This window comes from Podarcis raffonei, chromosome 3 (assembly GCF_027172205.1).
Source record: "Podarcis raffonei isolate rPodRaf1 chromosome 3, rPodRaf1.pri, whole genome shotgun sequence".
Classification (NCBI taxonomy): Eukaryota; Metazoa; Chordata; class Lepidosauria; order Squamata; family Lacertidae; genus Podarcis; species Podarcis raffonei.
The window spans coordinates 71,202,489-71,228,551 of record NC_070604.1 but is presented as its reverse complement, the minus strand read 5'-3'; the positions used below and the strand labels follow the sequence as shown (position 1 = coordinate 71,228,551).

At 41.4% G+C, this 26,063-nt stretch overlaps 2 protein-coding genes across 11 annotated transcripts in view; one reads left to right on the top strand and one right to left on the bottom strand.

The window, feature by feature from the left end:
* Nucleotides 1-12,050, top strand: part of EZR (ezrin) — a 36,131-nt gene extending 24,081 nt beyond the window's left edge. For all 3 annotated transcript variants that reach the window (XM_053382283.1, XM_053382284.1, XM_053382285.1), the window contains 7 exons: nucleotides 2,327-2,423; nucleotides 4,758-4,921; nucleotides 5,885-6,015; nucleotides 7,029-7,189; nucleotides 8,565-8,657; nucleotides 9,575-9,826; nucleotides 10,627-12,050. In XM_053382283.1, the coding sequence (XP_053238258.1) occupies nucleotides 2,327-2,423; nucleotides 4,758-4,921; nucleotides 5,885-6,015; nucleotides 7,029-7,189; nucleotides 8,565-8,657; nucleotides 9,575-9,826; nucleotides 10,627-10,791 (1,063 nt within the window). In that variant the 3' untranslated portion in view covers nucleotides 10,792-12,050. The remainder of the gene's footprint in view (nucleotides 1-2,326; nucleotides 2,424-4,757; nucleotides 4,922-5,884; nucleotides 6,016-7,028; nucleotides 7,190-8,564; nucleotides 8,658-9,574; nucleotides 9,827-10,626) is intronic.
* Nucleotides 12,051-12,415: 365 nt separating this feature from the next.
* Nucleotides 12,416-26,063, bottom strand: part of SYTL3 (synaptotagmin like 3) — a 33,716-nt gene continuing 20,068 nt past the window's right edge. For all 8 annotated transcript variants that reach the window (XM_053382274.1, XM_053382279.1, XM_053382275.1 and 5 more), the window contains 6 exons: nucleotides 24,413-24,515; nucleotides 22,548-22,718; nucleotides 21,886-21,982; nucleotides 20,866-20,974; nucleotides 19,347-19,552; nucleotides 12,416-13,844 (listed from right to left, as the gene is read on the bottom strand). In XM_053382274.1, coding sequence (XP_053238249.1) covers nucleotides 13,714-13,844; nucleotides 19,347-19,552; nucleotides 20,866-20,974; nucleotides 21,886-21,982; nucleotides 22,548-22,718; nucleotides 24,413-24,515 — 817 coding nt within the window. In that variant the 3' untranslated portion in view covers nucleotides 12,416-13,713. The remainder of the gene's footprint in view (nucleotides 13,845-19,346; nucleotides 19,553-20,865; nucleotides 20,975-21,885; nucleotides 21,983-22,547; nucleotides 22,719-24,412; nucleotides 24,516-26,063) is intronic.

The window sequence follows — 26,063 nt, the reverse complement described above, 5'->3', positions numbered from 1 at the left end:
GAAATAAAGAACATACCTTTTTGCCAGTACTAACTTTGCTTTGTCCTCTCTGTTCAAGGTAAACCATAAGCCCATATAACTAGAGATGTTCAAGCAGTTTATGGAAATAGGATAGAATAGGTCTTCATGTTGATTTTAAATGAAATAGTCTTGGGATGGTAGAGTAGGAGAGAGATTTTTCTGAAATGCTAAGGTGCCCCATCACCCAGAAAACAAGGAGTGTCACTCTAGGTATTGCATGAGTGAAACTACTTCTAGTTTTAGTGTAGCCATAGTCATTCAAACAGGTTTTGCAAGCTATCGACGCTTCAGAAAGGAAACTTTGCCTCTGAAGGAAAATCAGGGGAGGGGCAAACATGCATAGCAAAGTAAGCGCTGGAACACCTGAAAATTAATTCATAACCTTCATGATATGAAGAGGTTGGATCCCACCCTCTGTGTTTCTGCAGTTAGATGTCTCAGTTTGCTTAAATGAATTAGAGCTGGGTTGCACGTGAAGGGCTGTAGGTAGAAATGGCCAGGTAGGAAAAAAGAGAAGGGGCCCCTGCACATTTTATTAGTTGTTTAGAGCAACCTTCTCCAACCTGGTGCACTTAAGATATTTTGGACTACAACATTTGGAAGGCAACAAGTTGGGGGAAGTCTGGTGCAGAAAAGGAATTTCAGCAGGTTTAGCTTGCATAGCTTGTCATGCCTGTTGGAATTTCCTCTTCTACACAACTGTGTCAGAACCCAGTCTTCTTTCTTTTTTTTTCTTTTCTTTTTTTGCATCTGGCCACCTTAGCTGCAGGGCAGAATAGGGCAGAACCACGCCTGTGGTTAATAGAGCTTAACATATAAATATTAGTGCCACTGCTTTTCATAATGAAAACAAAATTATAGTTCTTCTGCACGTAATTATTGTGTTGGTGTTTTAAAGTGGCAGACAGAAGGGATACATTAAATTTTAGTGTTATGGTTATAATTTTATAGATTGTCCTTCTAGAGATGGGATTGAACAGAGGGAGCATTTTGACACCTTTCATCATAAGAGATGTGCAATACACATATATAAGTAAATGGGTATCAACATATTGAGTGGATTTTAATAGTTTGCTTTGCTTTAAAGCAGAAATTGTGATAGTTTGCCATTAACTGGAAGTGAATTTTTGACATGAATAAAACCTGTATAGAAATGAATTGATGGGCCAAGGTGCAACTAAGCTTCCATAAGATAGTTTCTTTGGTTCTTTTCAATCTGCTTGTATCAGAAGGACAGGAAATTTAGGATGGTTGAACACACAGCAACCCCAGAAAAAGTAATGCATTAAAGCACCAGTGAGTAAGCACTAAAAAAAGAGGATGCAGATTTACATAAAGTTTGCTATGCAAATTTGCATAAATATACTTTCAGAAATAATTGCTTCTCACCCTAACGGGGAACAAGACATTGGCCATGTGACCTGCGTGTTCTGCAGGTGTGAACTCTCCATGGGCAAATTCAAAGCGACTGTTGCTGCTCACCCTTCATATGGTTATTTATATTTTCACCAGATTTGGACTGGACAGCCTTTCAAACAGAGGACTGTCCTCCCTAAAGTAGGACACATGGCTGCCCAACTGTCCCAAAAGGCAAAACTCAAAAGTCACAAAACCAGGCAAAAGTCAACCACCCCAAAATACCCAAACGATAGCACATCTCAAGAAACAGGCAAATCTCCACCCGCGAAGGGGGGGAAGAAACACATATACGCCACTCAGAAAGGCAGCACACAAGTGTGCATGCACACAACAAAACAAAAGGCATTCTGCACACAATCCCCCAAGCAAGCACCAGTAGGATCCCTTTTCTTAATAATAATAATAAAAAGGTGTAGCAAGAAAGACCCTCGCTGACCAGCCCCTCCATTCATTTGTTGAGAGGAAGTCTTTGGTCTTAACCTGAGCCCCAGAGGCATTCCGAGGAAAGGAGACGAAGAGGGAAAGAGACTGAAGGTCTGAACTTCTGTTTTCTAGCCAGCCCAGCACTGCCCAAGTTAAAAGAAGAAAAAGAAAAAAGGGAGGGGCAAGGGACCTCCAGCTGAGGGTGACATAATATCTGTGGGGCCCCTGATCTAAGAAAAAACAATACCTAGGGTTAGAACTACAGGCCTCAGCCCTGAGATGAAAGTGAAAAATGGTTTGCTTTTACGTAATTGCTTGTCTACATAGGACCAAACCCGACGGTAACGATGCTGTAGAAATCTGACCCTTTTTATATTTAAGCATTGTCACATTCAAGACAATTTATGTATAAAATCAATGTATCTTCTTGAAAAACAAAACCATAATAATTTTGTGCTTACAGATTAACTCCCAAGATTGGCTTCCCTTGGAGTGAGATCAGAAACATCTCTTTCAATGACAAGAAGTTTGTCATAAAACCAATTGACAAGAAAGCCCCAGTAAGTATAGCCGATGACGAGTATTCCTGCCAAATCAAGAATGTTAACTTCCATCTTTACTCTGATACTTTTTATGCTAATAGTTCAGTTGTGGATTGTATGTGTCAGCAATCCCCCAGTACTTCAGCTCATAGGTATTAAATTCCTTATTAAAGGATCAAGAAAAGAAATGGTGGCATAAAAAGTAACATTGACCTAATAGAAAATTATTGCCATTCAGTTGTGTCCCCTCCCCCTTTTAGTATTTTCTCCAAAATGTTCTTTGTAACCTTAATCTGTAGTATGTACTTCAGAGACCACAGGAGCAATGACTCATTAACTCTTCCCAGCAACAACTCAGATTACTGTTTCCTGTATCTGATGGAAGGATTTCCTCCTGAGGCTTCTAAATATCTCACCCCATAGACCACTTGCTGTAAATAATTTGTATTTGCTAATTGCCTCCCCCCCTTAAATACCCCTCCAATGTATTGGTGAGAGGGCTTGGTGAGTGAAGTTGCCTCCCCTCCAGACTCTTGCTGCTTCGCTACACTGAAAGCCTTTATTTCCATGAGATAAATCTGATTGGCGACAATGAATTCATGAAACACTCCTTTATTCTTGTGTGCATAAGCTTTCCATGCCAGATAGTTGTTCATTATGTTGTAATTTATATACAAAAAATTTGTGAATCTTGGGCATAGCCGGTCTTGTACAAACTGGGATGCACTTTTAAAATGAGATTTTTCATGAGGCTATTCCAGAAATTTGTTATAGCCCGGGGAAGGGCATTGTGTCTATACTTAAAAATTTTGAACACACAAAATGCTTCGCAGTCTTTGACTGTGATACGCAGTGAGCACTATCAGGGTTCTCCTGCAGGCAGTTGTAGAGGGAGAAAAGCCTTTGTGTGTGCAGGGCACTGGATCACAACCCACATGGATCTTGGGAAAGTGGGTCCAGAAATTCAAGGGTTCTCATTCCTTTTACTTAAAAAGAACTGCTATTAAAAGTCAATTTCATACACAGTAATCTGCATAAAAGGATACTCTCTCAAATGAAATGAACCCATCTTTATAGCCATTATAAAAGCTCAATGAATGTCTTTTCTCATGAGCATAGTAGTCTGTGAAAACCTTGGTAACAAAAGAACTCTCAGCCCCTATTTATCCTATTAGGAGTGGGAATTGAGAAGCTGTATAGGCATCCAGTTCAGAGAAACACTGAAGACATGGTGACCTCTGTGCTTTTAAAAGAAACATACACTGCTTTGGATGATTAAGGCATGTCTTCTGTTAAGTTAATAGACGCTTGGAATTATTAGGGAACTAAGAGCCATTGAGGTGTAGGAATTGGACTGAGGAAGTTGGACTGCAAATACTTAGCTCAGCTCTAAACAAACATGACTTGCCCCAAGTCACTATCTGCCTCAGCCTAAATTGCCTCACAAGGCTGTTAGGCTAAAGGGGGATTTTAATTCTCATTACTGTGAGGTCCTGACATAAAAGTATGATAAATAGCAAGAAAATGTAACTTTGCAGTTCAGTAGAACTGGCAAGATGCAGGTTTGTGCCAAGTTTACTTTGGTGAAACAGCAGTGAAGTAACTTGTTTCAATAAAAACTCAGTGTTGGCAAAAAATACTGTAAATGTGATAAAAGTTATCTCCAAAGTATTGGACACCATTTTGTTTAAACATTTTTCATAGCTTTGAAGTACACAGTCAGGTGAAAAGGCAAAGTAGTAGTAGTTAATAATAATAATAATAATTAATATATAAAAAAATAAAAATAAAAAACAACAACACTGTTTTAAAGCTGACTGCTTTGAGAAGTGGAATATTTGTTTCCTCTGCCACATGAATGGTTTGGTCCAGTTATTTGACAAAATGCTCTCATTGCAGTCTACATCCCATGCTGAGTATATTAATTGGTGCAGTATATCACTTCAGATTAATAGGAAGATTAAAGTATACATCTCATTGACACACTTAAAAACAAACAAACCAGAGTCCTAGACACTTTTATTGTACTGTTTTTCTTAACTTCAAATTCCATTTCCATAGTAGTATCAAAATCTCTAGTCTGCATTTGCTTCCCTTAAGTTCTCTTTTCTCTTCTCTCAATATTTGGGCCTTGGCTCATCATTCTAAAGCGACACATGTGTAAGTTTCAGGAAAAGAACAAGGTCCCATACAATTAAAACACATAAGCTGTTGTAATAGGTTGCTGCCTGTGTTTTCCATAACAAAGAACTAAGGACTGTGTGAGTGGGGAAGATGAAAATGCTTGTGGGAAGCCCAAGTAGATGTTGTTGTTGTTTTTTACTTACTTTCCCCCCTTCCTCCTTCTGCCAGGACTTTGTGTTTTATGCTCCTCGTCTAAGAATCAACAAGAGGATCCTGCAGCTGTGCATGGGAAATCATGAGCTGTACATGCGCCGTAGGAAACCTGACACCATTGAGGTCCAACAGATGAAAGCCCAGGCCCGTGAAGAGAAGCACCAGAAGCAGCTAGAAAGGTACTCGTGGTGGTGGACAGTGGTGGGAAGGGTGTGGTTCACTTGAATGGAGAAAGTGGCTGGGCCTAATGTGTTGTCTTCAATAAAACTTGGCAGAGGTAGAGATTGGTGGTGAGGGTAAAATGCCACCACTGCAAGGGTAGAAATCTAGAGAACTCAGTTTTTCTTGCTAAATGTAGGCATCCACACTTAGCTGAGAAGAGGTGACATAAAGCAATAGGTAACTATTTAAAGAAATTGTTGTATTGCTTTATTTTGCAAACTGCCTTAGGTGCCTTTCCAAAAAGGCCATATATAAATGCAATAAATGGCTATTAAAATAAATAATATTGGATCACAATAGAACTCTGATGTCCAGCATTTTGTATCCCATATCAAGATGCTCCAGAGATCCATCTTAATCAATCTTAACCACTATAATGCAGTAATATGGCAACTAAGCAGGACCAAACCAGGGAACTCATACTCTTGGAATCTCTATTCTCCCTCCTTTATGAATGCTTCTTTGGATAAAACAACACTCATTATCAGTTTAGCAATTAACCCTGTAGCATATTCTATGTTGCACTGGGGCTGCCTACCACGCTCCCCCCAATAAACTCAAAGATGCATGGAGTCATCCCTATAATGTGATGCATACCCAGAATGGAGCTAACAGAAGTCATATCAGCAGTGGGTAAATCCTGGTGAGCAGCGAAATTCCCTGATTCTGTCTGGCACAGCTCCATACTTTGTAATTTCTTCCTAGTTTCTTAATTTGAGAGCTTGTGACACCTGATTGTTGCTACCTCCCTGGATGTAGCCACAGGAGTGTTTGAATGCCATATTTTCATCAAGCTTCTGTCTTTGTAGAAAATCACAGAAGAGAAAAGCTTTTCACCTCAGCACAGGATGGTGGTGAAGGAGTAAACAGACTTGTAACCTCCAGAGTTTTAAGCCAACTTATTTTTCTATCCATTACAGACAACAGCTAGAAAATGAAAAGAAGAAGAGAGAGACAATTGAGAAGGAGAAAGAGCAGATGCTAAGGGAGAAGGAAGAACTGATGATGAGACTGCAGGAGTACGAACTGAAGACACAGAAAGCAGAAAAAGGTACAATTTGCCTTCATTAAACAGGCAACCGGAATCCATGGTTCCACCACTTCCTCACATTCTCAGCCCTGCTTAGACAAGCAACATAGCAGTGTGTTGGCGCACTATAATATCCTGACAGTGCTGTCGCATGACATTTCATTGGGTTTCATGATAGAAATATACAAACCAGGATAACATTTACTTCACCAGAGCACAGGAACCACTCTTAATGGATGGAGGTTTTATAGGAGCTTCCTTTTAGTCTTTGAATCATTTATTACTTGTGCATATTGCTCCATAAATGCAGCTGGCATTACTGCTATCTACTGTTAGATGGCTGAGCTAAGCAATTTCATAAAAACAACTTCTAAAATCTCCCTCAACTATTAATCAAACTATTTAAAAAATACGGTAGGCGCCTTGTAATCTTGTCTTACGATTATATAGATTATTCAAGATTAGATGTCTGCCATAATAACCCCAGGAAAATGTTATTGAAAACCCAATCTGATGTCCAATATTTGGCATATGTGGCTGTAAAGTTCCTAAAATGTCTGCACCCAGTAGTGACAGTTCAATTGACAGGAAGCTTTTCTCTTTGCCTAAAGGGAAAGTGTTAAACTGCCTGCATTGGCGGATGTTTTCTCAGCAGACCAGCCATGAGATCTGATGCAGTGCACTGTAGATTCCTTTACACCCTGATCTGGCTGAGCCAGTATCTCTGAACAAGATTATGAAATTTAAATGCATAACATGCCACTGTCCTCCCTTTATCCTGTATCAATCCAATGCTTTAGAATCCATACTTTTCCTGCATCCCTGTAAGCAGCATAATGCAAAGCTATACCTATTAAGCTTCAAAGAAGAATGTTTTACATATTGATAAGACCTTGGAATTGTCTTGGCATTCAGAAAGCAAGCTCCTCTTTGCATTTGCAGGTAGAGGACACCGAATTTGCCAAGTATCTTTATAAGGCTGGAGTTTACATAAACACAAGTTTTTATTGTGTGGCTTTTCCCCCCCATTCCAGAGCTCTCAGACCAAATCCAAAAAGCCAGGGAGCTTGAAGATGAAAGGAGAAGGGCTCAGGAGGAAGCTGAGCGTCTAGAGAACGAGCGCTTAGCTGCTCTGCAAGCCAAGGAAGAACTGGAGAGGCAAGCAGCCGACCAGATGAAGAGTCAGGAGCAGCTGGTACGCATCCAAGGCACTTGGGAGATAAACTCTGACAATTATATAAATAGTAGCAAACGAGTCTGGCTGAATGCTACATTTGGGGGGCAAGAAAAAGTTACTGACCAAAGCAAAGCAAATCCTACAATACAGGACAAATTAATACATGGCTGAGAGTCTGTATTTTTGAGCAGTGAGTCTTGAGAATGAAAGGGGGAAATCAAGATACTGTACAGTATGGACATTTGTTTTTCATGGAATTCGTGTCCTTCCTTGCCACTCAAAGCAAGTAGTATAGTATTACAGTAGAGTAATACGGGGAAGCATTATAACCAGAAGACCAAAACATTCAAGCAGTGTTTAAGAGACAGGACAAAGTGATCTCACAAAACAAATTCCATAATCTGGGCATTACCGTGGTGAAATCTCCCCCCTTTTACCTCTAGCTACACACCAGCTGGTAGTGAGATGTGCAACAGGCCCTAATAGTAGGTTAACTTCTGCTGGAGCATCGGGCGAAAGGGCAGCTGATCCAGCGTCCTGTTCACAGTGGCCAGCCAGATGCATATGGGAAGCCAGCAAGCAAAATCTGAGTGCAATAGCAGTCCTCCACTGTGATTGATTCCCAGTTACTGATATACACAGGCATATTGATCATAGCCATTGTTGCTGTTTTTATTTGCTTATTATTTACAGCATTTATATGCTGCTCAATCATTAGCATTTCTAGGGGTATGCATAAAAATAAACCATACAGGGGAAAATAAGAATTCATAAAACCAAATAGAAACCTGAAAGGCAACCTTAAAATGTCTGCAGGAATAAGAAAGTCTTTGTCATATGCCTGACAAAGGGTGCCTGTCCAATCTCAGGTGAAAGGGCCCATAACATTAAACACAACTTCTAGTAGTTGAGTTGTGCATCTAAGCTATTGAGGTGGCACCAATAGACTACCCCAAAGATACCAGTGATATAAGGGATCAGTCAGGCATTAGGAAGTCATGATCCCAGATTGTTAGCTAGTAGACATTCATAGCATTATCTTCTTAAATACATCGAAGTTGGTGGCCCTCTACGTAAGGTTGTCCCTCTCCGTCCAACTGAAGGGCACTGGCACAATCATATTGGAGATAAATGCCCTTGCGGTATTCTAGCTCTAAACCACTTGAGGCTTTAGGGACATAACCAGAATCTTAAATTGAACAGGAGTGGAATAACCTGCCTCCCTGGAGCTGGTTCTAGCTAACACTATTGCAATAGCATTTTGTACCTGATTTTTCATCAGGAGAGCAGCGTCATCCAAAATGGGTTGCTTCCCTGCCTCTAGATCTTACTGACCAATAGTACTTCCATCTTCTTCGGATTACGTTAAAATGCCTTTCTCTCTGTCAAACAGGCTACAGAGCTTGCCGAATACACAGCTAGGATTGCACTGCTGGAAGAGGCAAGGAAACGCAAGGAGAATGAAGTAGAAGAGTGGCAGCACAGGGTAAGTGCTAAGTTTCTTTAGAGCTACGTATCGGTCTGTTTGACCTCCAAGGGTTTAGCAGTTTTAGTCCTGCCTTGGAACTTTCAGTGCCATTAATCTGGGAGTATGGGCTACACAGTTCTGTAGAACAGTAGTTTTTGCTACTCTTCCAGCCGTAGAAGTGTATGATGGGATTGTGTGGGGTAGGACCAGATTGTTTACTTAAGATATTTGTATAATGCTTCTGAGGTGCTTGTCTCAAAGTGGTTTGTATAAAAATGTTTAAACAATAAGCATTTGTAAAACTGCTTTATTTATAAAATAGTTTATAAATAGCCTTTTACAATCCATCTCAAACCAGTGTGTACAAGTTAACATAAAAAATAGTAAAACCACAGTAATTTAATACAACGAATGGCCCCCAGGACACCATTTATCCTGAGATTAAACTCCCGAAATGTTTTGAGCGCTGAAATATGACCCGTATGGGTGCTTTCTGGAGCTCCAAGGGAAGGCAGTTCCCTAGGAAGGGGGCACCATAGAGGGGGCCTTCCCCATGGTGGCCATTGGCAGGATTACAATGCAGCTAAGAGAACCTCCAACAGCTGGGCACAATGTTAAGACCAGGGCAGCAGGGAGAGAGGCTCTCTTTTAGGTATCCTGATCCTTGGTTTGGGGTTTTCGAAATTAAAACCAAAGCCCTGGTACTTGGGCTGCTAGCTTGTTACTAGCCATTCACCTCTTTTAGGAGAAGTGTATTATGTCTGTGATGGGGCATTCCACTGAGTTACCTCACTGCAGCCTTCTGCACCACTTGTGGCTTCCAGACCAACCTCGGGCAAAGCCCCACAGAAGAAGAGTGCTCCTCGTTCTGTACCCACCGGAATCCTAGTAAAAAGTATTTTGTCTAAATTTTCTTTCTGGTTCCATTACAATAGGCTATAGAAGCCCAAGAAGATCTTGTAAAAACAAAAGAGGAGCTGCACTTGGTGATGACTGCTCCACCTCCTCCACCCCCACCTGTATATGAGCCAGTGAACTACCATGTCCATGACAACCTTCAGGACGAAGGAACCGAGTCCTCTGGCTACAGCGCAGAATTCTCCAGTGAAGGGATCTTGGATGATCGTAACGAAGAGAAGAGAATCACTGAAGCCCAAAAGAATGAGCGTGTGCAAAAGCAGCTGAAGGTAAGATACACCTAGATCAGTTTCACATGACTGAGATGACTGCTGCTCTTCATGGTTGATGATTTTGTGTGAAATGGGGCTTCTGTCCCAGTGTTTCCATCTAAAACCATACGGTAGCCCCTTCATGAAACTGATTGTGTGGATCAGTAGCCACCCAGTTTGTGCTCAGCAGCATCCATGTTGCCCAAACTATCATATGCAGCTGTCCTGCAGAAGATGCCATGTTCAGTCCCTGGCATCTCCATGCAGGACTGGGAGAGACTTCTGCCTTGAATGCCAGAGAGCTGCTGCCACCCAGTGTAGACAAACAGAGCTAGATGGACTGAGTGGACTCACTCAATAGAAGGCAGCTTCCTTTGTTGGTTGTTCCAAAGAGCTGAGAGATGTTTATATCTGCTTCTTTCTCTGCCCTTGTACTGAATTCTGAACCTGTTAAATGCAGACGCTAATAAATGTACCAGGAAGCTCATATGGAACTGAGGATTCTTATATTTCATTTAATAACTGTGGGTCGTTATTGTAGGCCTCAATTGCCTATCTAAGGAAGCCTGGCATGGCTAGGATTGGAAGAAATCCAGAATCTTCTAAATTGCCCCCAGGCTCTTATTTTTCTACACTCCTCTTGTTGTACCACTTCTAGTTGTCCTATTACAAGAAACACCGTGGCAAAGATTTTCATAGCCTGGCTTCCAAGCAACAGAAGGACTGAGGAATGATGTTCTGTTATAGTCTTGTGTGCTACCTCATACTCCCCTAAGTATTTGTATGTCTGTGTAACTTGAGTGTTTTAAATATTGCAGACGCTGACTGATGAACTAGCCCAGGCCAGAGATGAGAACAAGAAGACACAAAACGACCTCATTCACACAGAGAATATGCGGCAAGGACGAGACAAGTACAAGACACTGAGGCAGATCCGACAAGGCAACACCAAGCAAAGAATTGACGAGTTTGAAGCTATGTAAATGCATAAGGCAAGACTCTGGGAAAGGCAGGTTTTCAATGCTGACCTTTCTTTCTGAAGGGTCACTGAACAGTCATACCAAAAAAAATAATAATCCCCAAACCCTCACACCTGTCAGATGCTACCTGATTTTAGCTTAATACAACATCAGTTTTAAGCATACAAGGATAGCCACCACAAGGTTTTCAGTCAAGACTTGGTGAAATTTGGTCCTATGCTAGTGCCAAAAGGCTTGTCAGAATTGTTTCTTTTCTGTGTTACTATTGTGCTGCTTGTTACACTGCTTGTCTGCACCCATTTCTATAGTGTGGTAGGTATGTCCAGATTGGGGAATCAACCTACTAGTTTGCTGCACCAGGTTGTTTCTTAAGCAGCACAGACAATTCAGGGTTGTAAAGATCTTCATGGCGTCCATCTCTTTCCCCCTCTTACACTGTTGACATTTCTACAGTGGTGACAAGTAGTAAGTCTGAGGAAGCTTATTAATTGCACTGTTGTATTGGAGAAGTTCCCACAGTGATCATTCAGAAGCTATGCATTACAGGCACACTTGGATGCTCTTCTTACATAACAGATAGGCAGGGATATTGTTGGCCTTCAATGTTATTGAAGTGTGGTACTCCAGCTTAACCAATCAGCTGTAGTGTAGTATTTATATATACCTATGTTAAAGATGCAAGTGACAGATATAATTCTAGTTTGAAAAGGGAGGATAAAAGTTTTTTGCTTTGTATATTTTGTTACTACTTTCAGACTTAATATGAAAAGAATAATGTAAAAAATAGACAATAATTTCTAGTCTCTGAAGCCAAGGCAACTATTTTGATCTAGAAAACATTTGTAAAGATGATTTTTTTTTTTACTTTAAAACAAATTGTGATAACATGGCTGTGATTCAGTATATACAATTTCACTGTACCTATTTTTTTTTCTAACAAATTTTCTAATTTTTTAAAAATGATATAGTTTCAGACTCCAACCATGAAGGGACTTTGTCAGCTTATTTTCTCTATTAAAGAGAATTTCTATGGATTTCTTCTACCACTGTGTCCATGTTAACTTCCACCCATGAAACAATCCCACCTCAGGCTTTGGAAATCTGCTAGAATGTCAAGTGAACAATACATTGTTAGCTCTGTTCAACATATAACTCCCTATGCTGCTTTGTACTCAAAGACGTTTTAACCGTTGTCTCCTGATAACAGTGTTGTGGGATTTGTTTGTGTAATTCACCAACAAATAAAAAAAATCTGCAAGGCAGCATGTGTTTGAAGTTCTGTGTGATTTCCTGCCCCCCCCATACTTTCTATTCCTGCCATCAAAGATATTTGAAAAATTAATGGATGGTATTGATAAATACAACAGCTCATCTAGTCACTCTATAGAAGGAAGTTGAGATCCAATGTAGTGTAAGTGAATGCCCATGTGTGCAATGGGTCGTCTTCCACATATCCCCATAATAAGCTCCAGAGGCTCAGACTCTGTGGACCAGATGGAGCGCATGCAGAGAACTGGAGGTGGGAGAAGAGAAATCAGAAGCTCCATTGTAGATGCTTGTTGTGCAAGCAGACTTGCTTCACTGGATGTCACTTGGAACAGATGAAACAAAGGAAGAACAGAAATCATTGTAGTGATTGTATTATTAATTTATTTTATGACTGTGACATATCCTGTTTCCCTCACCCTCCATTTTATCACAATAAATTAAGTCCCTTGCATATCTGGTTAAAAGACCCTTAGATTTCCTTAGACACTAGGGAGCAGATGCCTGTTAGGGTAGATAATACTAAATTAATTGGCTCAACAGTACTGGGCAGCTATACAGTGGTAACTTGGTTTATGAACTTAATCCGTTCCTAAACTGAGGCGCGCTTTCCCTAATGAGGCCTCCTGCCACCGGTGCATTTCCACCGTTCGACTTCCGTTCTTGGACCGAGGTAAAGTTCACAAACCAGGACACTACCGGTTTTGCGGAGTTCGTAAATGGAATAGTTTGTAAACAGGGCTATTCTTAAACCAAGGTACCACTGTCTGTGGAACTAAGCAAAACACCCTTTGTGGTATTTTCCAGTTAAAGAAATAAGTGGTTTACAAAAACAACCCTCCAAAAAGGATACATGTGTGTGCTTGTTTCCCCTAGCCCAACTAATTACATGCATAGATAAAATGCCATACATTGGGGTTTTCTTTTACTTCTGTAGATTACAGATACCAATAAATCAAAGATTTATCTCAAACTTTCATTGGAGGAGTTCTGTTCTTTGACGCTGACAAGCAGAAAGAATAGGTTGTCCAGACGCTGACATATATTGGCTGCAGCTATAGACATCATCTCAAGTAATTGGTGCACAGTGCTGCTGAATTTACAGGCATAGCCAGATTGATTTAGGAGAACAAAGCTGAGACTGTCAAAGTAGAATGGAGAAAGAAAAAGGTTTGGGCTGATTATGAGAGAGAGAAGCAGGCAGCAGTGAAAATGAACAAGGGTGTTACAGCAAACGTTCTTGCATTGCTTAGTCCTAGCCTTTGGAGTTTGCAAAAAGAGAGGCAACCATGAAATAGTTCATCAACAGCTGCATTAAATTCCCAGTCTAACCTTGCTATTGCTTGAATTGTGCCAGGAAATCATGCCTGCTGCTCTGGCTAAGATACCCAACTAGTTTCCCAGAGAAATAGGTGAACTCTAAATTTGCAGTTAACACTTCTTGTATTTGTGGATCTGAGGTTCTTTCACACATGCACAGTCTGACTTGCTGTGAAGCTCCTGACATACACAGAGATCAGTAAAGCTGTTCCCTTCTTGTTCTTTTCATTCATTGTTTACATTTCTTGGGGTTAAAATAACTGGCATACCATACTTGTCTGAGCAGGCATTGACCAGTGCTACACATAGCTTTCCATATGTTGTTAAGGCAAGAGACATTCAGAATTTAAAGGCAGGAGCATTAGGATACAGTGAAAGTGCTATGTCTGTCCATGTGTCTGGGCTGCTGAGCATCTTTTCCCACTGAAGACATGCTTGGGAGGTTGCATCCACTGTACCGGTTGATGTTTCTGGAAACATAAGAAAGGGAAAGTGACTCATCTTGACTTAGTCCATTTAATAGCTCTCATTTTGTTAAGAAAACCTAACACCTCATGTTCTGATAGAATGCAGTACATGAATTACAATCAAGAATTAGGCAAAGGCTCCTCACATCTTGAGTTTCAATAGATACCATTATGTTTGCAAAACAGAGCATATCTGGGGTGTGAGAGTCAGACTAGCAGTTTCTTTGTTTATCTTACATGCAAACTTTGGAAACAGAGCAAAAAGTTCAGTCTACTCTTCCAACCCCCTTTGCAGAGATGTCACATCTATTTATATGTGACAAATAAAACTTTGTGTTTTAAACACGTTTACATTCTACAAAGCTCTTTCCTGAAACCATGTCCTTTGAAGACAGTACATTCGGAACCAGCTCTCTGAAATTTGTTCCTACAAAGTTTTGAGTACTGAGATTCAGGCTGCTTCATGCATTTATCTGGTCAATGGGTCTCTTTTGCATGGTGCAAGTACACAGTGGAAACACACACTCAAAGCAAGGGTCCTCAATCTTTTAAAATTCCAGGACCAAAATAATGGGAATCCCTGGCACCACAAAATATCATTTTGCCGGAGAAAAAACTGGTGATACTCAGTGAAGAAAAATATTCATGCACACTCCAAATAAGCAGAAGAAACGGGCAAACAAAAAGCAAGTTAAACAATAAAAAGCAGCCAAAATACCAGGGACCTCTCTCTCGTCCCCCTTCCAATTAAACAACATGCAATCTGGGGTGTGGAAAGGAAGAGCGCAGGGCAGCTGGAGGCCTGCACTTCTCTTTCCAGCAAGATTTGAAAGCTGGAAAGGAGCTCCAAAAATGTTTTCAAAAGAAATGGCAGGGGGTCTGGGGATGCCATGATGCCCACGGGCACCATGTTGGGGGCTCCAGAATTAGAGCACAATTGGCCAACTGTGTGGATCATTGTTGAGTATAATCTATTGAAAGATTCCTCTTGCACTATCTATTGTTATGAGTTTGTGGGTGCTAGACCACTATAATCTCCAGATCAACAAAACATTAGAAATTAATCAATGCTTGAAGTGTTAAGACAGACCTGTGTATATTAAATTGTGTGCTGGAAAATGCTATCCCCTGGAATTAACAAGTGATGAGAACTAATTAAGATAGGCTAAATTTCCCATTTTTGAATTATGGACGTGGAGGAGACTCTTGAGAGTCCCATGGACTGCAAGAAGATCAAACCTATCCATTCTTAAGGAAATCAGCCCTGAGTGCTCACTGGAAGGACAGATCGTGAAGCTGAGGCTCCAATACTTTGGCTACCTCATGAGAAGAGAAGACTCCCTGGAAAAGACCCTGATGTTGGGAAAGATGGAGGGCACAAGGAGAAGGGGACGACAGAGGACGAGATGGTTGGACAGTGTTCTCAAAGCTACTAACATGAGTTTGACCAAACTGCGGGAGGCAGGAGACTTCCGGGTTAGCGCCATCGCCTAATGGCGGATTCCCTCTGAGCTCCGGAGGGGATCGGCTTAGTAGGGGTCGGGTCCTGCCGCGGCGGCGATGCGGGGACCCTCAGAAACCACAGGCGCTGAAGCCTGTGGACCTGGTGACTCGGCGGGCACCATTTGCGCCCCCCTGACCCGCGAAGGAGCCTTTTTAAAGGCTCCGGAACGGGGGACGGAGAGCGGTGCGGTGCTGTGAGTCGACTGCTTCCCCTACTGAGTGAAGCCGCATGCCATGGACGGAGAGAGCTGACTTCTTTCTCTGAACATTTGGACTAAAAGTAACAACCCGTGAGTAATACGGAAATTGGACTTAAAAAGAGAAATTTTTGGGGGGGAATTAGGTACGACCCGGTAAGGTGCAAAGAGGAAATCCGCCTACCCGCCTTGTAAACATCTTAAAGCAAGGATTTTATAACTAAGGTTGAGAGACCACCTTTCTCTTTTGTGGATAAAAGCAATTAATTCCACGTTTTGGCAATATAAGTGATTGTGCTGGAGGATAAGAGCTAATATTGAGAGCGGAATTGTCACCCCCCCCCCAGACCCGGGAGCGATCGGTGAGAGAGCCTGCGGAAGAGATATAGAAGACTTTGACAGCTGTCAAACTAGCTGTCAAAGTTGGGAAAAAAGGAGAACTTTGTTCCTGTTGTCTTTGCCGGTTATATTTGTTACAATTTGGCAACAAATTGTTAAAAATAAAGAAGAAAAGGCTAACTTGACTTTTGGGTTGGAACTGGAAGATACTAAGAAACCAGAATCCCTCTAGAGGGGGTTCAGGACATTACAAAAATGGCTGTAAGTGGAAAAACACTGGCTGAACTGGAGAGGACTTTTCTTCTCTTGGGAAAGTTGCAGGAACAGAGCGATGTTTTGGCTACAAATGTTACAATATTGAATGGAACAGTAAATAAAGTTACTGAGCCTGGGAGGGACTTGACTCAAGTCTTTGCAGCTCAAAAAAGTTTTGCAGTTGAACTAAAAATTTCTGCAGCTGAACAAGAAAAGAAATCTGAGAAATTTGAGAATGTGATGAAAGAGAAACATGATGATTTGAAGGAAAAGGAAGGAGGAGCTATAATGCCACAGATGATTGAGGAGAGCCAGAGGCCGGTTAAGATGGATACAAAGGAAAATAAGATCAGGATGATGAAAATCTGGTTTGAATTGAAGAATGGAGAATGGAGAGATCTCCTTATGTGGAGATCTGAAGACCTATGGAATACAAACCTGGCTAAAGTGGAAACTGGAGCTTTTGGGACATTTGGACTTAAGAGAAGCAAGAAACAAGATTTTGGCTCCACTTTTAAATATGGAGGCCTGGTTGGAAGAAATATGGACCTTATTGGGACAGAGCTTCTTCGAGATTTGGTGTTTAATATAAAGGACTATCAAAAAAACCGGCAGAGAGGAATTGAGAGAGAATTAAGAGCCTCGGACGTGAGGTCGCCAGGCTGATAGCAGATGGACTGATGGACTTTTGTTGGGGTTCGAAACCGGGAAAGGGGGGGTGGGGCTTTGGGAATCCAAAGGGTGTACAATTATATTCTGTTTCATTTAATTTTGTTTTGTTACTAACATAAAAATGGGGAATTCGTGGAAGGGAATTGGGGTCGACCTTAGAAAAAGATTTTTAAGAATAAGTACTGATGTATAAAGGTTGAGGTTTATAAGTTAAAATTGGTTAATTAAAATGAATTAAAGAAAATAAGGTAAAGTTTGGGGACAAGAACTTGCTGAGCTAAAAATTGGAACTGGAATACAAGAAGGGGAGGTGAGGGGAAGTCAAGGAAATTGGTTATTGATAGTAAGAAATGTAAATTTTATGTGTTTTTAATTGTTGTTGTTTTTTGTTTTTTCTTTATTTTTTGAAAATTTCAATAAATATTTATAAAAAATAAAAAATAAACTGCGGGAGGCAGTGGAAGACAGGAGTGCCTGGCATTCTCTGGTCCATGGGGTCACGAAGAGTCGGACACGACTAAACGACTAAACAACAACAACAAATTTCCCTTATCCAGAAAATCATCTTGGGGTGGGGGTATGAGTCATTCCAAAAGCCAATGGATCAAATGAACTTTGTGTAAGATGGCAAATAGATCAACAGATAAAGAGGGCTTGCAGTAGCAAGAGTTAAGAGTGATGTCTCTGGGAAGTTATGTGTGCAGAAACTGAAGAAAAGCTGCAGACAGGCAGAGAGCCATGGCTGATGTCTGACTCCTAAGATGCACCTATGGAGGAAGCAAGAGCCTCTTGAAGTATAATGCTGGGAACCCCTCCATCATAGGGTCAGGTTGTATATATGTGGAATTAAACCATATAACATAAAGGCACCAGTGTCTTTGCTGTGCCTCATTCCCGAAACATGAACCTTCGGTAAGCATGCCTGGAACCCCTGGAATCTCGCACTGCTTGGCAATTGGGCTGGCATGTAACAATACCTTTATAACAAATGCAGTAGTTCTCACTCATTTACAAGAGATGTATACATTTTTAAATAAACTATCAGATTCTATGCAGTTTACGAAATGATCTTTTGCAGTTGAACTGGGTTTTGGAGTAGTTTGCTGGTCCTGCTATATTTTTTGTGTGTCTGTCCAGCTTTTAATTAGATGGGTCTTTGACACTGAGAAAAATAATGGCTTGCCACAGGGAAAGCTTAGCAGGATACAACGCCTGCTGCGAGCAATTCCAATTAGTGTTGCTAATGACGTGTCAGCATTGCTTTGTCCCTTTGATTGTTTGCCAAAGAGAAGGCTTTTATGACAAACTGAGGAGAGCCAAAACAAGGAAAAACAGAGAATTAATTCAGCAAGCAGCAACTAGGTCAGTGGTTCTCAACATGTGAAGTGCTTCCATAGTGAACTATGGGGGATGTTGGCGTTCCCCTGTGACATCCTCCTAGTATACTGTATGTTCTAACTGGGCCAGGAGGCAAAGTTCCAATGCTTGTGTTGATTGGCTGTGCCAGGGACCAATAGGGTGGCTATCAGTGTGTTCTCCAAAGCTTCCTTTTAAGGTAGTATGGTGGACTTACATGCCCTATTTCCCGTTTAAAAATTCATCACACAAAATGGTCCTGCTGCAGGGAGAAAATGTCATATAATAAACCAGAGCATTCACATTAGTGTGTGGACTCCTGAAGCCCATCAGATGCAATTTTTAACTTCACCACTTTTTGAGGGAGTTATTGTTTAAGTGAGGCTTCCAAAGGACTGAGCATCTGCATGAATGCTCCAGCTCATATGGTATCTCCTCAATGCAGCAATGGCAATGGGACTACTCTGTGTAGATATTTAAATGAATGAAATGGGGCTGTGGATCTCTGGTCCCGCTTACTTTTTCATGTATGTATGGGCAGGGGAGTTCGCAAACTGAGCTATGAATCAAGTCACCCCTGGTTTGAATGTCATAAATTCACTGAGACCAACCTCAGACCCCCACTCCTCAAAATGAAGATAAAACTGCCCTCTCTTTACATGGGTGCTGTACAAATTACAGGAAGATAATGTATGTGATATGCCCTGAACAGACTTGAAGCTCTGCATAAACACAATACTTAAGTTGAATTACTTAATTCAACACACGTGTTGAGCTGGGGTGAGGAACCTGGGGTCTTCCAGATGTTGCAGGACTCTTGAACTCTCAATAGTATACTCCAGCAACTTCTAGAGGGCTACAGGTTCCTCAGCCCAACCCACAAGAGTCATTTCAAGCCTTAAAAAAATTATCTAACGTGAGTTGTGCTGTTTTCCTAAAGTGTTTCATAGCCATCATTTTAGTAAACCTTACAAGAGTTGTGCACTGTGTAGACTGATGATATTATACCATTACATTATAGATGGGGGAGAACCCAGTGAAGTCATAGCCAAGGCGAGGTTTGATCTATAGAACTCCTAGGTCTTCTGTCTCCACCTCCTTTACATTATCCCTAATGCAACACTGTGCTATGTGGGGTGATTGCGATATCTCTCAGCACGAAAGTCTCATTTTTTCCACTTACGTTTTCCGAGTCTTGCACCGCCCAAGAACTGATCACGTAAACCAAACGATGCTTGATCCCAGACAGTTAAGTCCAGACAAGATTGCTGCAGCTGAGATGTGGTAACCCCATTAAAGACAAACAAGTGGTTCCATTGTGGCTGGGCTTGTTTCTTCAGCACAGGAGTCCTTTGTTTTAAGTCACGTTGCCCCAGGATACAAAGGCAGCTTCCCAAAGAGAAAGTTAGAAACCATTCAGTGAGATTTATGACAGGGAAAAGGTGAGGGCACAATCCAGCTAAAGTTATGCATTTTCAGTCTCCTTGATTTCAGTCAGGAAGTTGAGCATGCCCCATTTGAAAGCAACAGGGACTTTAAAGTGCTCAACTTTGACTGAACTCTGCCCCTACTTTGCAGAACAAACCAGTATCTCATGGCACCTTGAAGTCTGACATTTATCGAGGCTTGAGATACAATTAATGCAGGCATCAAATGAAGCAGGCACTAGCCTACAAAGGTTCATACTACAATTCATGAATTGTTAAGGTACCAAAATACAATGCCATTTTTTTCTTGCCACTGACTAACTAACGTAGCTACTCTTCTTGAATTACTTCAGGAACGTTTTATAAAATACCTTATGCTCCTTCAATTCTGTTGGTCTTTCTGTTTTTACCATAGGAGGCTTTGAATAAAGCAGGGGTAAGGAACCTTCAGTGCATGGGCATAATTAAACCTGGCACAGATTGCAATTTGGCCAGAGAGGCAGTTTTGCAGCTTTTCACCAAACCTTGCCTACCTGCCCTGCACATGTCATAAATGACATTGGGTGGGCAGATAAGGGCATGGCCACAAAAGAACAACCATGAGCTTAACGAGCCATGCAGATGATAATGTCTACAATCCAGCTATAGTTAAACAGCTTTAACGCCATCATTTTGACAGGAGATATTTAAGCCCATACTTAACTATTCCCACTGAAATAAGAATTGCAAAGGGTGTACCAGTGGTTTGTTGAGCATAAGGTTGAGCATAAGGTTGAGCATAAGGTTAAGCTGCACACACTTAACAGTTACCTGATTTTACATATAAGGTTTTCTCTTAAACTAACTTTCAAATAAGGGACGTGGGTGGCGCTGTGGGTTAAACCACAGAGCCTAGGGCTTGACGATCAGAAGGTCGGAGGTTCGAATCCCCGCGACGGGGTGAGCTCCTGTTGCTCAGTCCCTGCACCTGCCAACCTAGCAGTTCAAAAGCACATCAAAGTGCAAGTAGATAAATAGGTACCGCTCCGGTGGGAAGGTAAACGGCGTTTCCGTGCGCTGCTCTGGTTCACCAGAAGTGGCTTAGTCATGCTGGCCACATGACCTGGAAGCTGTAGGCTGGCTCCCTCGGCCAAAAAAGCGAGATGAGCGCTGCAACCCCAGAGTCGGTCACGACCTAATGGTCAGGGGTCCCTTTACCTTTACCTAACTTTCAAAAAGTTTAATGCATGATAAATAATAAAACAATTACATTTTAAACAACATTGCAAACCATACCCTTTAACAAATGTGTTCAATAGGCTATCAGGTCTTAGCATAGGCAAGTTGTGGGCTCCAAGAACTAGAAGTTGAAGCTGGTACTCAGGATGTGCTCTGTGTTCCACCCCTGAAAGAGGGCAGAAACCAGAAGAGAGTTATCACAGTGTTGAGGGTAAAATGTCTAGGTGCTATCAGCTGCCATTACTGTGAGCAAGGAGATTATGAAAAGAAGACCAAAATGCTACAATGTCTTACAGACTAACACAGCTCTCCAAACCCCCAATCTGCCATGCTAGAGGGAGGTTTGGAGTGGAAGTGTCCTTTCATATAGCCCCACCACTGGCAAGAGAGTTTTGTTGGTGAGGAACACTCCAATGTGCCCTCCCAAATGGAAGAGTGGAGATTCCAGAAACAGAGTGCTGCAGGAGTATGCAGAGAAAGGGACGGACTGGGCAGGCACAGGATGTGCTGGATCTTGAGCGGGCCCTGCTGCTGTCAGGAACAGTCCTGATCTGGGTCTCTTTGCTGTACCAGCTGGGAACTGGCATAGCATTTTTCCTGACCCCACCCACCTTCTGGTGCCAGCAGTGAAACAGTGATGGCTAGGCTACTCCACTGAGACCTACTACTGCTAGTCAAGGGTTTGGATTGTTCCCTAAATAGTTTAGTGCAGGGCCAGCAAATAAAAAAAGTGGGTGCCTGCACCCACACACAGCACTCAGAACCACCCACTTTAGGCAGTTGCCTTATTCTGTCTGATAGTAGGGCAAGTCCTGTGCCAGAGATGAATTAAGACTAATGACTTCCATCATAATCCATAGAATCATCAACACTGCTAGAAGCCACATCACAAATGGTGAATGCTATGCAAGAGCTATTTGGGAGTCTAAATCCCTAGTGTGATAAAAACCTAAGACCCAGGGACAGAGGGCTGAGTATATGTGTTGTTGCTGTGCCCCATGACAGTCATTTTGTGTTTTGCCACACACCCCACAGCAGAATACATACGGTGCTTTGTATGTTCTTTCCCATGCTCACCATATTGGAACTTGTTACGTAGGGAAGGTGAAACCAGCTTTGCACGCACCCGAAGTTCTCCACTGTACTGGAGTACATTATCTCCAAGCTTTTCGGGCTATACAGAAGTTGAGAGAAGAATACACACAAACATAGTTGACAGTTTGTGATTGCCCTGTGCCTTTCCTCTCTTCTCATAATTAATTCATATAATCAGTTGTGAAATTATTCTCAAATGATAAAACAGGTCAAGCCTGAGAGTCTACCTGCAATAATCACAGTTATTAGACACTAACAGGAATAACTGATCTCATATTTCAATGACCCATACTATAAAACTGAATAAGCAGCTAAACTTTCATCTAGAGCAAGACCACAGATCCATAATTTTCTTTTTGTTAAAAATATAGTGACAGGTTAGGAGGTTACTCGAGGTGACTCAGCTATCAGGGTGAATGTCTAAAGACTTAATCAATTCCTTTGATGACACTATCCATCTCATTATAGTGGACAAAGTAAGTTTGCATCAGAATGTTGGGAATTAAAAGCATACACTGTATATTCATATCCAAACATACTTCTCTCGCTCTCTCTCTCTCTCTCTCTCTCTCTCTCTCTCTCTCTGTGTGTGTGTGTGTGTGTTTGCTGGAAAATATGTAGCTCTAATACAAAGCTGGAGTCACCTTTGCTTTGAGTTGATACCAGCTGAATGACTGAGTTGAACTGTCTTCAAAATCCCAAGATTCAAATGGGATCACCACTTCTCCAAGGAATACTCGATGTCTAAAAGTTCCAGCATGCCATACAGATATTTGCAGTTGTCGAGTTTCCAGCTGCGAGTATTCAATCTTGTACTGTAAGCATCAAAAGTACCACAGCGCAGTGCATAAGACTAACATATTTTTATGAAGTTGCAGCATTAAAATCTGCCAGATTAACAAATGAATTCCCTCTTCTGTACAGTTATTAAAGATAAATGAGTGCTGTGCTCCAGTATGATCAATCCATTGTGGTCTACTCACCTGGTGAGTCAGTTAATGTTTTAAAAGAAATCTGCCCATGTACTTAATCAGCATCAAAGCATGCAAATATCTTCTGAAAGTTCAGAAATCAAGTACATTTCCCTCCCTCTATGATATAAGGATGAGTATCCTGAAACATTGCACTGATGTATCACAGCAACAGCTAGTAGTACTGACTTTTCATAATGCCTTTTAATGTAACAGTTGGATTTTTTTTAAGTTAGCAAGTCCAAACAGCAATGTTTGAGACATTCATTGTGAAAAGAGGAAACTGGCACAATAGATTTTAATTCCTTTCAACTTCATAAATATTCCATCCAAATCATGATTCACTTCCTTTAACCTTTGAAAGGAAGAGACATTTGCTCAGGTTCTTAAAAGCAAATAGTTGTCCTTTGCACAATACACAACCTTGTTTTGGTTAGGATTTTTCAAGTGCAGTCTATATAGCTTTGGCCACATCATAATTCAGAAGACAGGCAGCTATTTTAATAGGGCTATTTAAAGGCCAGGCTGATTCTGATATATTGGGAATATATCAGTATACTGATGATACCCAAGCTCAATCAATCCAAGTTATGCAGTGAATCTGTGCAAGTGTTGTGCTGGTATCTGGAGGTACTAATGGGCTGGATGAAGGCCAGTAAACTGAAGGTGAATCCCAACAAGATGGAGGCACTCTTGGTGGGAAATTGGGGAATAAACCTGTCAGGATGTGGTTAAACTCCTTCTGGAGAAGCAGGTTCATAACTTGGGGGTACTTCTTGATCCAGCTTTGTCACTTGAGACCCAAGTGGCCTCCATGGCTAGTAGTGCCTATTGCCAATTCTGGCCAATTCACCAGCAGCGCTCCTTCCTGGGTCAAGATAGCTTAGCCACACAGTGGCCCATGTTCCAGTGACTGCTAGGATAGACTTCTGCAATGTGTTCTACATGGTGCAATCATTGATGATGGTTCAGAAGCTGCAGCTAGTGCAGAATGCTGCCATTAGACTACTCTGTGGTATGACCAGTCAAAATCATATTACACCTATCCTTCAGAAGTTGTGCTGGCTGCCTATTCACTACTGGGTTCAATTCAAGTTACTAACGATAGTAATACTTAAAGGATAGCCTCCTCCTATATCTGCCTATTTGGCCAGATATAGGGAAGGCCCTTCTCATGGCCCCATTCATGGGCACAGCCCCACGTATAGAGCTATAGGATAGGATCTTCTCCATGGCAATGCCTCAGTAATGGAATTTCTTTTGGAGATATGATTCACAATCTCTTCACAAAGGCATTCAGGCGAGGACTGTGGGCCAAATGTTTATTTTAACCTACTGCTGAACTGTTTAAATGCTTTAACTGGATGACTGCTACCAATTTTATATGTGGTTTCATCTTTTAGTTAAGCACCATTGATCTCTCCTTCGCAGGAAGCTCTGCTTCTAGATCCACTAAAAGCAGGAGTTTAGCTGTGCACAAGAGCGAGGGTGAGAGTGGGGAACGTAGAAATCTGGATTATAAATGTTGCTTAGTGTACCTTTAATGTTTCTTGGAAGGTTGGATCCAATGTGTTCTTTTTCACAGAGGTCTTCCGTTTACTCTGAGAAGATTTATCAGGCAGCAAGTGAGTCTTGATGTACCTTGCAATCAGAGATGGAAACAGCAGTTAAGAGCCAAAGAAAGAGAGGGAGAGGAAATGAAACCACTACTACTTAATCTACTGTAGCATTTACTGATATATGTTTTCCTTGCAGCATTCTAGGCCTTTCTACATTATCAGCTTATTGTTAGCTGCACACATCAATATATATTCCCTCAAGCTAGCTGTTCCATAAATATTACATTTTCTGAGCCTTCAAAATGTAGTCTTTTGCACCTGAGGAAGAATAGAAGACTACCCCCCAGCTACCACTGAGGGAATTCTTGTGCATCCATGATGATTTGTGCCTATTGGAGCAGTTATATGCAAACCCACTTTTAATACTGCTTATGCTGCCAAACGTTTTGGGGCAGACATACTGCTCCATTTCCAGTCTTGTACACCCCATAGTTTCCTGCTGAACTCCTGTAACTTTTCATACCACAAAATAACCCAAAGTGGTTGTTATTTTGTCTTGCTTTCATTGAGCTACAGTGTAAGAGGGCTCCTCTAAATGGCAATAATGCACACCCAGGATCACACACAGTCAGTACAGCAGGAGACTTAATCTCAGGGTTGTGGGTTCAACCCCAACATTGGGCAAAAAATTCCTGCATTGCAAGGGGCTGAACTAGATGACCCTTGTGGTCCCTTCCAACTCTACAAGTCTATGATTCTAACTAATAAAGCAGAATGAAGTGTGGAAAGTCCAGTATAAAGTCACCACTAATGCACATCTTCTTGCATCAGTGCCACGTTGCAGAATATATTCACACACCAGAAACCACTGATCTGGAGGAGCTCTGAGTTTCTTTTTTTTAAGTGTGCAGGTGCAGAACTCCCCACTATTACTCAACCCAGCACTATCATACAAACCTTTTATTAAGCCTGCCCCCTCCCTTACAGATTTGTTTTTTTTAAAAAAAGATTTCCCCCTCAGCAATTCAAAGTCAATTTCTGAATCTGTTGTTACTTTATTTAACTTCCTTTTGTTCCTGTTTCTCTTATTCAGAGCCATCTACACTTGCATTATGATCATCTTGATGGCCTGTAGGTATGTATGAAGACCAAGTCCATTTGGAAGGGCTCGTTTGATCATCTGGCAATGGAACAGATTCAGCACCAAACCCTGGGAAAGTGTTAGGACAGTTCTGAAATTCCAGAATGCTTTCCTCATTCTGCTCAAAGCATGACTTAACATGAAGCTCAAGTGCTACTCATTACACACATGCTTCTTAAAAAGCAAAACATCTTGTTTTAATCCTAGCTTCAGCATAGTCAAAGAGTAGAAAGGGCCCTTGAGGTTCAAAATGACTACAGCCCTGCAATTAAAGTCAGAATCTTAAGCATTTATTCCGGAGTAAACTCCATGGAACTCAGTGGAACTTATGCCCAAGTAAAAATGTCTGTGGCTGGGCTTTCAAGCTCTCTGAGCTTAAACAATCCTCACAAAGATACTTGTCCAGGCTAGACTCTACCTGATAAAAATCCAATTTCCTGGAAGTAACGTGACCCACTTTGCCTCTTGTCCTTCATACAGTCTTTAGTT